The sequence below is a fragment of the Nuphar pumila genome, chromosome 8 (genome assembly GCF_984573655.1).
Source record: "Nuphar pumila chromosome 8, dmNupPumi1.hap1.1, whole genome shotgun sequence".
NCBI lineage: Eukaryota > Viridiplantae > Streptophyta > Magnoliopsida > Nymphaeales > Nymphaeaceae > Nuphar > Nuphar pumila.
The window spans coordinates 3,053,858-3,070,846 of NC_143256.1; the positions used below are offsets into that span (position 1 = coordinate 3,053,858).

The 16,989-nt window shown below is 35.7% G+C and overlaps 1 protein-coding gene across 2 annotated transcripts in view; it reads left to right on the top strand.

Annotated features, from left to right (window-relative positions):
- GCP1 (glycoprotease 1) overlaps positions 1-16,989 on the top strand; it is a 160,862-nt gene that overhangs the window by 68,938 nt on the left and 74,935 nt on the right. The window contains exons 7-8 of one of the 2 annotated variants that reach the window (XM_090015948.1): positions 6,024-6,250; positions 6,387-6,472. In XM_090015948.1, coding sequence (XP_089872074.1) covers positions 6,024-6,250; positions 6,387-6,472 — 313 coding nt within the window. The remainder of the gene's footprint in view (positions 1-6,023; positions 6,251-6,386; positions 6,473-16,989) is intronic. The other variant, XM_090015949.1, reaches the window with a different exon arrangement.

Consider the following 16,989-nt stretch of genomic DNA (forward strand, 5'->3'; position numbering starts at 1 on the left):
ACTACCGTCCAACAGCTACTTGCACAGTCAAGTTCCAACAGGAACTTGACTGGATCAAAATATCTAGTTTCTATTGAACTAGATGCTAAAAAAGAAAATAAAGAAAATAGAAAAAGAAAATAATAAAAGAAAATATAATAATATTAAATAATATATATATATATATATATATATATATATATATATATTGCAGTTTACATTTTAACACTCCCCTTCAAACTTACGGTACAATGAGCGAAAGTTTGTCTAAGAGGAAGTGAAATCTGGGAGCAGCGAGAGGCTTGGTGAAGAAGTCTGCTAATTGATATTCTGATGTAACATATGGCAGATCAATGGTTCCATGTAAGTATTCCTCTCTGACATAGTGACAGTCCATCTCAATGTGTTTAGTGCGCTCATGGAATGTCCGGTTGCTTGCAATGTAGATCGCACTTTTGTTGTCACAGCACATCTTTGAAGCTTGCGTTGCTTTAGCTCCCATATCTGCTAGCAATCGTCTGAGCCAAACAACCTCCATAGTGGTGGTTGCCATGGCTCTGTATTCAGCTTCGGTAGAGGAAAGAGAGTCTTTCTGCTGCTTCTTGCACCTCCACGAAATTAAGGTTTCACCTAGGAACACACAAAAACCAGTAGTTGAGTGTCTATTATTGGGATCACCTCCTCAGTCAGCATCAGTATATGCAATTAAATTTAATGAAGATGAAGCAGACAAGAAGAGTCCTCGTGAAAGAGAGGATTTTAAGTATCTAATAATACGCAAAATCGCTCCCATGTGCACGGAGGTGGGAGCATGCTGAAACTGACTGACTGTATGAACCGCATGAGTTATATCTGGCCTAGTAATGGAAAGATAAGACAGAGCTCCAACAAGTTGTCTATAAGGAGTAGGATCATCAAGAAGTTCTCCATCATCAATTTTCATTTTAACATTGACAACTTCTGGAGTGTCTACTTTCTTATCATCTGTAATTCCAGACCTGGAAACGATATCAAGAGCAAATTTAGATTGAGATATCAAATACCCCCGAGGGGAATAAGCAACTTCAATGCCTAAAAAATATCTTAATAAACCTAAGTCAGTCATTTCAAAGTGAGTTTTAAGAAGAGATTTGATATTTGCAACTCCCTGTTTGTCGCCTCCGGTGATGATCATATCGTCCACATAGAGAAGAAGAATAATGATGCCTGCATCAGATTTCTTAACAAACAAAGCAGTGTCAGTTAAACAAGGTTGAAAACCAATATCAAGCATAACATGACTAAATCGGTCATACCAGGCTTTTGGAGCCTGTTTAAGACCATAAAGAGCTTTTTCTAGACGAAGAGCTTTACCCTTAGGGATACTAATACCAGGTGGGGCTTCCATGTATACTTCTTCAACGAGATTCCCATTCAGGAAAGCATTTTTGACATCTAATTGAAAGATAGACCATGTTCTAATGGAGGCCAAGGCTATTAAAGTTCTAACAGTGGTCATACGGGCCACAGGAGCAAATGTTTCTTCATAATCGATGCCATACTCTTGGGCATATCCTTTTGCTACTAAACGGGCCTTATATCTTTCCAGGGTCCCATCAGTTTTGGTTTTGACTTTGTATACCCACCTACAACCTATAGGTTTCTTACCCGGAGGAATATCTTGTATCGTCCAAGTATTGGCCTTTTCTAGTGCATCCAATTCTATTTTCATGGCTTCTATCCATTCTATATGATTTTTTGCTTGAGAATAGGATGATGGTTCAACATATGATTGTATTAATGTAATGGCGGCCCTATACGTGGGTGAAAAAGATTCATAAGACACAAATTTTTCTGGAGGTTTAGAGATTCTAGACGTTCTTCTAGGTGGGACTTCAGAGTATTTTTGTAATGCACATGGAAGATTTTGCTCTCTACGTCTTGAATATTGTAGACTAACATCCCTATGGATTTGCTCTTCATTATCATCATTTTCAACAACAATAGGACTTTGATCATTGTCAAGGTCATATCCAACATCACATTCATTGGATTTTGAAGTTGGATCAATTAAAAACGAGTATTCAGTGACATCCTTGGATTTTTCAAATTCAAAGAAGCTTTCTTTTTCCAAAAAAGATACATTTCTTGACACATATAATTTGTCATTTTGAAAATCGAAACATCTGTAGCCTTTTTGATTATCAGCATATCCTAAAAAGGCACATGGGATTGCACGAGGAGAGAGTTTATCATTTCTGTTGGTGAAAACAAAACATTTGCATCCAAAGACTCTTAATCTAGAATAATCTGGAGTTAAATTAACAAGCTTTTCTATTGGAGTTGTATTCTTTAATGAGGAAGATGGCATCCTATTAATGAGGTAGGTGGCAGTTAGGACCGCTTCAGCCCAAAAACTTTTTGGAACTTGATTTGCAATTAGCAATGTCCTAGTAGTTTCCATAATGTGCCGATGTTTGCGTTCGGCTAGGCCATTCTGTTGTGGAGTGTGTGGACATGATCTTTGATGTGTAATACCATGTAAATTGAGATAGTCTTTGAATTCGTTGGACATAAATTCTCCCCCTGAATCAGTGCGAAAAACAGAAATATCATTTTGAAACTTATTTTTAACCATTTTATGAAATATTTGGAAGTTAGCAAAGACATCAGATTTATGTTTAAGAAAATAAATCCAAGTATGTCTAGAAAAGTCATCAACAAAAATGACATAATATGTATAACCACCTTTGGAAATAACTGGTGTGGGGCCCCAAACATCCGAATGTATTAACTCAAGTGGTCGTGAGGAAACAAAAGTTCTACTAAGAAATGGTAACATTTTCATTTTGCCAAGAATGCAGTCTTTACAAGAAAAATTTTCAGAATTACAAAATTTTTCCAAACTTGGAAAATATTGAATTTTAGACATATGAGGATGGCCAAGCCTTTTGTGCCATAAATCCAATTCTAATTTCTGAATATTATAACAAAATGCATTCTTGGGTAATTCCAAAAAGTCCATGTAATAAAGTCCTCCTTCTTTATGGCCTTCCCCAATCAGCTTCCCTGACTGGCGATCCTGTACCCAGCAACCATGAGAAGAGAAGGAGATATTACATCTATAATCAGATATTTGCGAGACAGATAAGAGATTCAAATTAAGTTTAGGGATATATCTAACTTCTGGGATAAAAAATCTTTTGGATTTTTGAAGATTTTCAAAACATCCTATTCCTTTTACTTCGAGAGATGTGCCATCGGCTGTAAAAACCTTTGACACACTTGAGTCATTTTTAAGACATTCGGATAGACTATTAACATTTGGGGTCATATGAAAAGAAGCACCAGAATCTAAAAGCCAAGGAAAGTTACCTGGACCGGAGAAAGATGCAACTGCCGCTCCAGTTGAGGCTTCGGTTGAGGAGGATACCCCTTTGAGAAGAGGTTGAAGGATTTCCATCAGTTGAGCCATAGACACAGGTGCATCTTGATCTTTTGACTCAGATTCAACAGATGCAACTCTTTTTTCTTCTCTTCTTTTTAACTTTGGACATTGAGGCCTATAGTGCCCCGGTTCATGACAATGATGACAAATAACTTTTTTTTTTTATCAAAGTCGCCGTTTTGCCTTCCAAAATGAGGCGGCTTGTAAGTACGAGTATGATTCCCCGGTCTAGATACAGCTAAAACGGAGTCATCATCAACTTTTGGAGTACTTTTTCTAAGTCTATTTTCCTCCATAGTGAGCTCTTCTATAGTATCAACAATAGAAGGAATTTTTCCACGATGTAAAAGGGCCGATTTGGTGGATTCAAACTCCGGCCTTAGACCATTCACAAATTGATAGAAATGTTCCATATCGAGTTGCTTTTGGCGAAGCTCGATGTCTTCGGCACAATGCCATTTAGGCTCAAGAAGAGCCAACTCTTCCCAAAGTTCGGACAACTCATTATAATATTCTCGAATAGTTTTATCTTTTTGAGTCATTGTCCGAACTTTATCTTGTAAATTGCATACATGTGCAATATCTTTAAGGGAATACATGTTTTTGAGGTATTCCCAAGCCTTATCGGCATGCTCAAACTTAGCTAGACTAGAGCATTTTTTAATGTCTATGCTATTGATGAGCCATGACATAATTTTTGCATGTCCTATCCTCCATTCTTTCCATTTCTTTTCATAAGTGGCTAACGCCTTACTCTTCTCTTCTTCCGTTAGAGGAACCTCTTTATCACCCTCTTTCTTGGTAAGAGATAGTTTAGGTTCCAAATCGGAACCATCCACTATACCCCATAAACCTTTTCCCCAAATGTGGTGCTTCATAATCGAAGCCCACATTACATAGTTAGTATCATTTAGCTTCATAGGAATGATGGTGATCTTATCATTGTCATCCATCTTTTACAAGGGTAAGAGAGGAATAAATAGGAGGAGAGAGAGAGAGAAAAATAAAAAGAAAAGAAAAAGAGTAGACAAAGGAATAAGAGAGGATACAAAACCATTTTTTTTTTGTAGCACAAGTTCGCCTTTCTTCAAACAAATCTTCTTGAGCCAAGAACAAGGTGATGAAACACCTTTTGTAAATGTGGCACGGAAATCGAGGCGGAAGCACTTCAAGATCTAAGGATTTCGTAGCTCTGATACCATGTAATGAAATGGTGGTCTTCAACAAATGCACAAATAACTCACAAACAAGTGTCTATTGGAGACACTACAAGCATGACCCTTGAAAGGGTATAAAGGGAAGAACACTTGAAAAATAAATAATACTTTATTAATGAACAAAATGCTTAAGAAGCATGGTTATTTACATTGAAGGGGTTCACCCCTATATATACAAAACAATGGGAGAGAGAGGAGAGCTCATTTTGAGCTCTCCAAAAAGAGACGTTGGATTCCAACGTCTCTTAATATAGCTGTTGGACTACAGTCCAACAACATTTATTATTATAGCTGTTGGACTATAGTCCAACAGCATTTATTATAGCTGTTGGACTATAGTCCAACAACATTTATTATAGCTGTTGGACTACAGTCCAACAGCTACTTGCACAGTCAAGTTCCAACAGGAACTTGACTGGATCAAAATATCTAGTTTCTATTGAACTAGATGCTAAAAAAGAAAATAAAAAAAATAGAAAAAGAAAATAATAAAAAAAATATAATAATATTAAATAATATATATATATATATATTGCAGTTTACATTTTAACACAACAAAATACAAGATCACATTTGATTCATGTTTATTTCTTTTCTCTTGATCGCATGAAATTTTGCTTAGAAAGGTAAGATTAAACTTTAATTAATGAAAAGCTTATGTATTGCAGTGTCCAAATAAAGAACCTAATGGAACTTCATGAGTGCAATGTTAAAACATGTGATCACCTGTATCCAACATTTGTTAGATGAAAATTTTATATCACACCCATGGTTCGAGACTTGAGAGACCAAAAGCAAATTTAAATTTAGTTTTGGTATAAATCTAATTTTAGGAATAAAAAATCCTTGATTTTCAAAATTTCTGATTCCTTTGATTTCAAGAGAAGTGTCATCAACGGTTGAAACAAAAGATGTAGATAAAATATTTGGAGTCATATGAAAGGAGGCACCCGAATCTAAAAGCCAAGAAGTATTACTGGAAGGAGAGAAGGTTGACATGACGGCCCCATAATTAATAAACATGGGGTCAATCCTCACAATTCTTGGGATTGTCAGCTAAAAATTGATAAATGAGTGTTTTACTTTGTGCTTGTAAATGTTTATCAGGTTATTCTCTGATAGGATGGTGGAAAAGATCCAAGGGATAATTGTGTACTTGTTAATGAGCACACCTTGTTGTTGACACATATTTATAGATGACTTAATTCTTATTGTGCATATTCTGTTAGATTGTGGATTCTCAAGCCCATTGAGGAGTTGTAGATTTTATCTTTATTCTTTTCATCTATTGCTTGAAAAATGTTACCAGTTGCTTTAGGGAACATTGTGGGCTGGGTATGTTGTAGGATCATTTTACTGTGCTTTGCATGATTAAGGAGACTAGTACTTTCATTTTTTAGGAGGGCACAATCTCCTTGTTCTTGCACGTGGTCTTGGCCAATATATACAACTTGGAACAACAATAGATGATGCAATTGGTGAGGCATTCGACAAGACTGCTAGGTGGCTTGGTCTTGACTTAAAAAAAGGTGGGGGCCCAGCTCTAGAACAGCTTGCAGAGGAAGGTGACCAACATTCTTTTGATTTCTCGGTAAAATCTTATAGCTTGTCAGTCCTCTATTTATGGGTAAAACTTTTGCATACTGATATTCCCATTTTTGCTTCTTGTTGATCATTCATCTTTTTGTTGTTTCTAATCATTTGTATCATCATCCACCTATTAGCCTCACCTTGTTAACATAATAAACATGTAATGATCTCAGGTCCCAATGAAACAACACAAGGATTGCAATTTCTCATATGCAGGTTTGAAGACACAAGTAAGAATGGCAATTGAATCTAGGAATATGTGAGTTACTATAGCCAACCATGTTTGTGATTACCTTCATAATGTAATTTCCTTTCTTTCATGATTCACTTTAAAACTTTTCTATTTGATTCTGTTAATTGAGTTCAGAATTCATAACTTGTTTGTGACCTTACCTTGATCCTTATAGCAATTGGATCAATTTTTATATATTGCTCATACTCCCCTTCTATGCTCCCATTCCTTTTTTTTTTTCAATTTCAAATTCATATAAAATATGGCTGCAAATTCTCTACTGTAAATCTGCATCTCACTGTAATCACACTTGGCTTTCAGTGTTATGAAATCAGATCCTCCCACCAACTACCTGACTCTTATACATGATAAATACCAAAATTGTAACTTCTTACAATAGAGGAACTTTCAAAACTACCTTACACCAGAGAGCAAATTCCACAAGAATCACTGCATAATTTTTAACTTTAAATAAGAGGAAATTAGTGAAACTACCACACACCAGATATATATCCCATATCAGCAAGGGCTAACTAAAATCTTCTCAAATACTTTTGTCATATGGTGGATATTTTTCCATCTTAGGCCACAACGGGACCGACCTAAATTTTGCGTAGCTGTGGTTTATATGGCAAACTGGTCATTGTGTGCATTGGCTGTCAGCTTGGCAGGTAAATAATACCGATGTTGCCTATGCTTGGCTTCAGGAAACTACCACTCTTAACATCTGTCATCTTGCATTCAGTACAAAGAGCCAATGTCCACCCCGCACAAACAACATTGTCCACTTCATATAGGTTTATGTCTCATAAAACACTGCCTATTTGAGCCCCAACAACCATTGAATATACCCATGCTACTCAATTCTCATGGCTGACTACATCAATAGTGTGACACTTTATGCTGTCTTTGATATATGTTTAGGGCTGGGTTCCATGAGTATTTAAGTTTGTCTTGTGATACGGATCAGGTCCGGACCTTCCAATTGGAGACCCAATGGAACGCCACCCAGGAGAAGGATGACACCATGCTGACATCATTCCCAGCTCACTCTCTCTTCCTTATCCAATGTGAAAGAGCTTGAGGATTGTACGGGACCTAAAAGTAGAACATGCTAAGGTAAATATAGTCTAATTTTGGAAGGGCTATTCAAGGCATTGGGAAGGTAAAGAGTCATTAGGAGCAATGTGGGCGTCTCTTGACTTTCCTTCCCACTTCTATATAAAGGAATGTAATCCCCTTTTTTGTGAAGTCATAAAACTGAATCAAGTCCCTCATCTAAGCTCTCATTCTCTCTCTCTCAAACATGCTCCCTCTCTCTATAGCACGTCTCTCTCTCTCTCTCATTTTCCCCTCTCCTTCTCTATCTCTCTCACATTTTCCCCTCTCCTTCTCTATCTCTCTCACTCCTATCTTCTCTACAATCTCCATAGTGGTAGAGCACCTTCACCAATTGAACCCGAGCCATCTAGAGATCCATACCTACTTGTCCCAAGCCTAGGAAGCACCCCAACACCAAGTCTAACCCGGAATTGCCCAAACCTGGCCAAATTTTGTTTGTTGTTAATAGAAAATTTTTGTTAGACTTGCACAAGCCATGTGTTCCAAAATAATGTGGAATATGAGGCTCAAATTTTAACTCTAAACACTCCCACGTGCCTTCTATCCACTCCTTAAATTTCATGATTTTTTGATAAGCCAGTAAAGAGGAATTAATTTTCTATTCAACCCTGTCAGAGCCAAAACTTAGACCAAAACTAGAAATCTCTGAAAACCTGACATCACTTCAAATGCTTATATCTCCCCAACTTCGTAGAGTTTAGACCTGAATTTTGGTCAGGATCTAGTTCCAAGTATCTAGAACCTACCTTTAAAGTTTCATATTTTTCTTTGAAGTAGTTTTGGAGAACCAAATCTTCTTCCAAGGTCAGTTAGAACCAAACAAAATCTGACTTATCTGACCTACCTACCCTAAGTCTATTGAGTCTAAGCCACTTAACCCGAGTCTGCTCGTAACATCTTATGTAACGCCTTCAAATTTTTACCCAAATTCATGACAATTTTTTTTTCTTTGTGTTTTTGAAACACAATGGAAATAATAAGTTCGTTTTGGGTCAAACATCTGAGTCATGTCACATGCATTCCTACCAAAGATATAATTCCACGTGTTTTATAAAGTCTAACATAAGATAAAATTATAAGTTCATTACAAGAGTTTAAATGGAAGTAATTAAACTATCAAAAAGTTGTCCTGGGAATATAAAAAATTCATGCATCAAGGCCCCTACAACATCCCGCAACCATTCCACACCGTCTATTCTTCACCTGAAATGTTGAAATAGTAGAGTCAGACTAAAACCAGTCTAAATAGTAAGTTTACCATGTCTATGCATGTGTACAAAGTACCAAGCATGTACAATTCTACATATATCAGCATATGAAAGACAATTCCATATCATGACACAACTAGATGAATACCACGTGAGAATTAATTTCATAGATCACATTCAAGACACAAATAATTACAGATCAACATAACCAATTTCTAGATTTAATCGGATCGGTTTCGATCCGTTTGATCCGAGTTGACATGGATCTGGACCCTATCCAGGACCCATATTAACTAGGATCTAGTCCAAGTTGGGATCCATATAGATTTTGGATATGGATTTGGATCTTCGATCCAGATTCGGATTTGAAATCCAAATGTAACCAATTTAAAACTTTAAAATCAATTTAAAGGTTAATTTGGGTAAGAATTCTGCCATGAGAGGACTTTCAGAAGGGGGTGACACCCTATGGAATATTCTAAAAATTAATTATTTAACAATTAAATATTAAATAATTAATAAAAACTATTAATTAATTAAATTTCAAAATTTTATTTATTAGATAAGGTGGAGTTCTACATGAAGTAGAACTCTACCTAAATAGATCTTCTAGAGGGGGTGTCACCTTCTAGATAAACCTCTAATAAAAAAAAGATAAGATAATAAGGAGAGGTTAGAGAGAGATAGAGTTCTATATTTGGTAGAACTCTATCCTCTATAGTATAGAGATCTCTAGAGGGGGCGTCACCCTCTAGAGGAGCCTTTTAGAGATAAGATAAAAAAAAAAATAAATTAAATTATAAACGTCTAACTCATCTCTCTCTCTTGATCTCGTTTCCTAGAGAGAGAGAGAGAAGGAAAAAGGGAAAAGAAAGAAAGAGGGAAAGAAGGAGGAAGATCCATCATTTCCACTCAATATCCGACGATTTTTTTGATTTATTTTTGTTTATAAACTAAGCTACATGTTTCTCTCTAAGTTTTTATGAGAAGGAATAGGCAAAAACTTGATTCATGTATGGGTTTGAGGAAAAAAGGGAAATCTGGTTGCAAAACAATATATATTTAGGTATATGTATTGTTGATTTTAGTAGATTAATGTATTCGTATCATTTTTCATATATGTGTCAAATTTTTCTAATTCATGTGTTTGAAAATATACACGTAAATACCTATTCAGACCCATTGATTTTATTTATTTTTGTACATGCATATTACCACGTTCGTGATTCATGCATCCAAAGTATGTTCATGCGTAACAATCCCAACTCCTAACCATGGAAACGTGATTTTTTTTTAAAACAATTTCGGAAACAATCCTAGAGACCCTGGAGTCTTACAATCATAACACATCTACAACTACAAGAGATTTTACACCACATTTTTTCAAGCTAAAATAAATAACTTTATTCATCAATCAATAAAGTTTAAGAACAATAAGTAAAGAAATGACAAGTAAAGCAAAATATAGAGCCACTTTGTCCCAAAGTAGAATGTCAAGTAGTCACGAGGTCCTCGTAGCTCTCACTAGCAGTTCGTCTTATCACTGAGCATTAGAGGCTGTGAAAAACATAAGATATACAGTGTCAGAATCATAGATCCTGCCTATGAATTTCTCTAATGAAACAAATATGCAAGAATAATATAAATTAAGTTCATACAATATTTTAGAGGAATATAACAACAATAATTTCATAATTTCAATAACATTCATGTATTAGAGAATAACTATCATGCAACAACAATATATCATGAAGAGAACATATAAAGATGCATGATCTAATGCAGAACATAAATATGCATGATAATAATGCACATGCATGAATAACTTATTATCTTTTATCAGAGTTTTCTTTTGTATGCATGCTTCTATTGAATGAACACAATTTTAGTTTCACTTTCCATTAAAACCTGCAGATACTAGAAAACAGGCACAACAATTTCTCAAATTTCAAGTTAGGTTTCCGGTTGTAGCTTAACACACAATTTGTAATTTATTACTGGGTTCCATACTTGTCCCTCGATCGATATCAAGAATCAACACCATCCATTGGAACATTACAAATCAATATCTAATGTCGGGACAACAGAGAAATCAACATCTACTGATGCTACTTTCTTGGTATACCAATAACAACAACTGTGTCTACACACCAACTCCAGACAAAGTGACAGAATCTCTTTAAAACCGTTGTCGGGAGGTGAATCACCTAGTTGGGTTCAGGTGCATAATTGCACACAGAGTTTTAGTATCCTCACGATTCTCTAAAACCGTCATTCAGGATTTTCACACTATGAAAGGGACATCTAGGATTTCCACACTGTGGAAGGAACATCCAGGAAGAAGTATTGATTACATAAATATGCAAAATACAACACGGGACCTTGACCCGCTAGAATATTTAACAGTGTAATTATTTTAAAAACCAATAAGTTTAAATGGATTTTTGCAATGCATTTAACAACTCAGAGCTTGCTCGTAGCCTACATGGCCTTTAGTGGTATACATCTCCACCACTCATGCATCACATATAAAAACCACATGAACATGTAATTTATTCTATCGTTCAGCATGCTCACAAGTGCACATACGTTCACCCACATTACAAATGTACAATTTCTTATACATATGCACCCACACCTTGATCTCATATATTTGTCTCGTGCATTTTATTCAAGTATGCACATGCCCATATTAAGCCTCATATGTTACTTCGAAAAATTCAACCATTAGTAAAATGCACATTTATTCCATGATAATGCTGCACTAATGTGGTGTCTCTTATGATGCTAAGCTATGAAAGAAAACCATTGTGACACTTTGTGACACATGAATATGCATGCAAAAGTATGCATAACAAATGTATAGAAGGATGCATGTCAGTCCAATCTTGCATAATATATATAACATTTTTTGTCACATTGTTACATGTATGCATGCCTGACAATTTACATGTAAACATTTTATCTGGTCACATGACATCAGGCATGACAGAACACATAACATATCAATCATGTATGCAGCTAACATTCAATGTATATATATAAATCTGAACATTTAGAGCATGAGTATATGTAACATATGTAAAACTGGGTGGTGGTAACACGCAAAACAGAATTTTAAACATGCTTAAATATGTATATTTAACGTGCATAATCTGAGTATTTAACCTGTCAAAAATCTAAACATGCAAAAAGGAGAAATCTGAATATTTAACATGCGAAAATCAACATATGTATCTATTCGAATACTTGGCATGTATAAATCAGGAATATTGACCGGTATCTCTATATATATTTATGTATGAATATCTCTTTTGTCGGTCTAATGCTGCCCAGGAATTTTTTCTCTGTTTGACATATATTGTTTATTTTTAGTTCTGCCCAGCCAACAGTCGGCTGGGCTTTATCAGACATATGATCGCCCTTTAATGGTGCTGTCCGGCTGGGTCCACTATACACTTTTTCTTTTATTGATAGGCAAGCTGGGGACCCCACCAGTTGCTATTCAACTTACCACTGAGGTTTGAACCTGCAGCGTCCCATCACGAGGAGACGTGCACTGTCAGACTCCTACCATCGAAGCTTGAAAAACGATGGAAAACAAATTTCGGATATTCGGAGAGGAAGAAGGCTTTTTCTTCCTCTTTTCTTCCACACATTTTTTTTTTTTGCTTTTCTCTCTCTCTTTCCTTCTTCTCTTTCTTTCGCTCTTTTTCATTTCCCCCCCCCCCCCCCCCCCCCCCCTTTCTAACTCCTTTTGAAGAGGGCTGGAGATTGGACTTCTCATATGGGAGTCCATCTCCAACTCTTCTTTCCTAATTTCCTAAAACTCTTCTTGTTGACTTTTCCAATTCTTTCCCTTTTTTTTTCAACTCTATTAGAGTTCCTTTATTCTCCTACCTTATGCCTTTCTCATAACTATTATGAACTCTTCTAGAGTCCCTACCATTTAGCAACTTCTGAAATTCGAAATTAAATAATGTTTAATATTAATTTAATTATTTATTAATAAAGGAATATCTAGAAGCTTCTAGAGGGTGCCTTATCCTTCTGGGAGTCTTTTTAACTTTAAAATCCTTTAATTTAAACCAATATATTGAATTTAAAGTTGTATTTTTGTTGGATCTGAATTTTGGATCCAGATCCAAGATCCAAACCCACATCCAAAATTCATTTGTTTTTTTAGTTGGATTGGATCCTAATTAATATGGGTCTCAGACTGAGTCCAAATCCATATTAATTTGGATCATATTGGATCGGATTCGTTCCAATCCAATCTAGACCCGGTCCCATCGAGACAGGCCTTTTTTGAAAAAAATGTGATTTTTGGGCTAACCATATCCCGAATTCAAAAAAGTAACATACCGTTGAACTCAGAGTTTTGAGGTGTATCTATCGATATATAATTCAAATTTTGCCTCCGAAATTCTCCTGAATTTAACCCGGATTTTGCTTGATTTTTAAAAATAAAACTTTTTATCACCTTTTAATTGGCTAGTTTCGGTCCTGTCAATGAGACCTTGGCCACACCTAGACTCAATTATCACATCCTAATATCAAGGGTTTTCCTATATTTCTACAACACTTGGCCAAATTTCAGAAATTCATTTGATTTTATTGATGTATTTAAGACATGCATGAAACTTTATACTGTTGATTTCTAGATCTGCCGACCCACATGCTATGTTAGTGTAGGTCGATTAGGCCGGTTGAAATTCTGTTTTTTCTAAAGACGATATCAAGCTGTTTTTTTGGCTAATCTTGTCGACTCTCTCGAGCATATTTCTGGTCATGTTAGTGGCTGATTGATGTTCAACTGTCGTCAGCTCAATTTCATGGCATAAAAATCAGTTTTGACACTTATATGTGGACTGTTATGATAATTAATTTTTTGACTGAAAATCGGGTGGGTGAAACCATACCATGGACTATTATTAAATTGATTTTAGTCTTATCAGACCTACTGTAGAAAATTTTTTTTTGTTATGCGGTTTTCGACTTCTCCATATATGTTATTTTTGATGCTTATTAGATCTACCATATGCTAATAATTTGATGATTGTTTTCAGATTTAACAATATGTTAATTTGATGTCTGATATTAGGTCCAACAATATGTTGTATATGATAAACTATGTCACATGGGTGCGGGTGCGGCACTTTCAAAAACCTTGGGTGTGGGGGTGCGGCAAAAATAAAAATAAAGATAAATAATATATATATATATATATATATATATATATATATATATATATATATATATATATATATATATATATATATATATATATAAAGGGGGGTCCGCAGGTCCCGTTGCGCGGTCAGCAAGCGGGGTAGGGGGGGCCGCCCCTGGTCGGGGGTTATAGGGGGGCAGCGCACCCCCCAAGATTTTTTTTTTAAATTCCACAAACCAATTCATAGGGAAAATTTAAAAAAAATCCAAAAAATGGATCAAAATGACCCTGGGTGCGTTGACCGCACCCAGGGTTGGGTTGACCGCACCGGGTGCCGCACCCACACCCGCGTCGCGTCGACGTGGGTGCGGCACCTGTCTGGCCGAATCCCTGTGACATAGATGATAAATATCATTAGATTTAAATATACCGTTATTGGAGAAATGTTATCATTTTTCAAATTGAATATTTGGGGACTGATATCAAATTGATTTTTTGTGTGCAAACCTCATCAGTTTTGCCAACTCCTAGTGAGTGCAAATCTGATCAGATTTGCACTGCATTGCTTGAGTGCAAACCTGATCAGTTTTGCCGACTCCCGGTGATTGCAAATCCGATCAGATTTGCAGTGCATTGCTTGAATGCCAAACCTGATCAGTTTTGCCGACTCCCATTGAGTGCAAATCTGATCAGATTTGCAATAAATTGCTTGAGTGCAAACCTTATCAGTTTTGCCGACTATGAGTGAATGCAAATCTAATCAGACTTAGAGTGCTTTGATTGAGTGTAAACCTGATTAGTTTTGCCGACTCTTAGTGAGTGCAAATCTGATATGATTTGCAATGCATTGCTTAAATGCAAACCTGATCAGTTTTACCAATTCCCAGTGACTGCAAATCTGATCAGACTTGCACTGCTTTGCTTGAGTGCTTGCTTGAGTGCATATCTGATCGGACTTACCGACCCTTATGTGGGTGCGAACTTGATCAAATTCACATTTGTTTTGGCATTTATAAATCTCTTCAGACCTAGCAAGTCTCTTATATATGCAAATCTGGTCCAGATCTATTGGGAAGTTGATTGTTTGAATTGTGAATTCAATCTGCCTTGTGGTTGGCTCGATAAGTAATTTCTGCACAGTCGAATTCGTGCACGGATATGATCACATTTGAAATTTATGTATGCATTTTCTAAAATGATACATAAACATGATTTGGATTTGTTTGACTTGCTATTGCTTATGTCATACGCATTGGAGATTCTCAAATTCATTTTGATGTATGCATGAATATGATTATGTACATGTTTGAGAGCTTATGCATAAATTGGATGATGTTAATGTATGTTGCAAGCATTTGTTCGCATGCGTATGTAAATTGATTTATATGTACATTCTTGTTGTGTGTTATCGAATATGCATTGTGAACATGTTTTGAACAAGTGTGTGCATGTTCACCAAGAATTTTGCATAAGATGCATATATCTCTTGAAATGCTTATGTGGTCAGTTGAGATCCACTGTGGGCCATGTGGGCCAAGAGCATATGTTGCTCCAAGAATTTGTTTTTATGCATTGCAAAATTTGTTTATGAAATTATTGGTTTTTCAAAATTAATTGCACTGTTAAAATGTAGCAGGCCATAGCTCGAGTTGAGTTTTGCATGTTGATTTGCATAACGGTTCTTCTGTTAAAAATTTGAAATTGTTTAAAAAGATATAAGAGACCAAACAATGTGATTAATTCTTCCTGGATGCCGCTTCTAGAGTGTGAGAATCTTGGATGTCAGTTTTGGAAAAACCGTGAGGATACTAAAACTCCATGTGCAATTGTGCCCATGAACCGAATGTGGTGATTCTCCTACTAGCTACAGTTTTACGAAGATTTCAGTCACTTTGCCTGATGGTGTTGTTGTTGACACAACTGTTGTTATCGGTATATCGAGAAAGTGATGTCAGTAGATGCTAATTTTTCTGATGTTCCAGCATTAGATGTTGATTTCTAATGTTTCGATGGATGGTGCTGATTCTTGATATCGGTCGAGAAACAATTGTCGAACTCAGTAATAAATTAAAAATTGTGTGTTAAGTTATAACTAGGAACCTAACTTGGACTTCAGGAATTGTTGAGCCGTTTTGAGTATCCGTAAGTTTAATGAAAAGTGAAACTAAAATTGTGTGCATTTAGTAGGAACATGCATACAAAAGAAACTCTAAATAAGTGATTCATGCGTGTCTATTGAATCATGGATCTTTAATGTAATGCATTAGTTCTTGCATTTATACTTATTCTGTCTTGTATGAAATTGTTATTGCATGATACTTGTTTTAAATGCTTGAATGGTAAACTGATTATAAAATTATTGTTGTTATATTCTTCTGAAATTTATGCATGAATTTGGTTTATGCCCTTTCCTTTCTGTTTGGATTTTTAGAGAAATTCGTATAAAAGACTTTGGCTCTTATCCAGTATTTCAAAAATGTTTTTCAGGACCGAGATCTCAGTGACGAGGGTGACTGCTACGTTGAGCTTGTGAGTTTGCGTGACATGATTATGATGTTTTTGACAGAATGACTCTATGTTACACAATATTTATTTATTTCTGGTTTTTATGACATTCATTTTATTGGTTAATAAAGTTGTTTATTCTTTCGTTGATTCAATGCACTATCTCTTGTGGTTTGGTATTTATTAAATCTGTGAGACCCCAGATTCTTGGGTTTGGTTTTCATAATTGTTTTAAGAAATTTTTTCTCACTTTTCATGAGGATAAGTTGGAGTCGTTACTGACCCCTTAACTCCGAGAACTAGGGACCAATGATGTAACGACCCCAACTGACTCTCGTAAAATTAGTGATTTTTTTTAAACAATTGCGGAAACTAACCCAAGGATTTGGGGCCTCACAGATTTAATATACCAAGCCACAAACCAAACTGTGCACTGAATCAAATAAAGAATAAATCAAACTTTATTAATTTAATGAATAATGTCAAATAGTCTAGACACAAAAATCGTCTCTCTGAGTATGGACCACTCTGTCAGA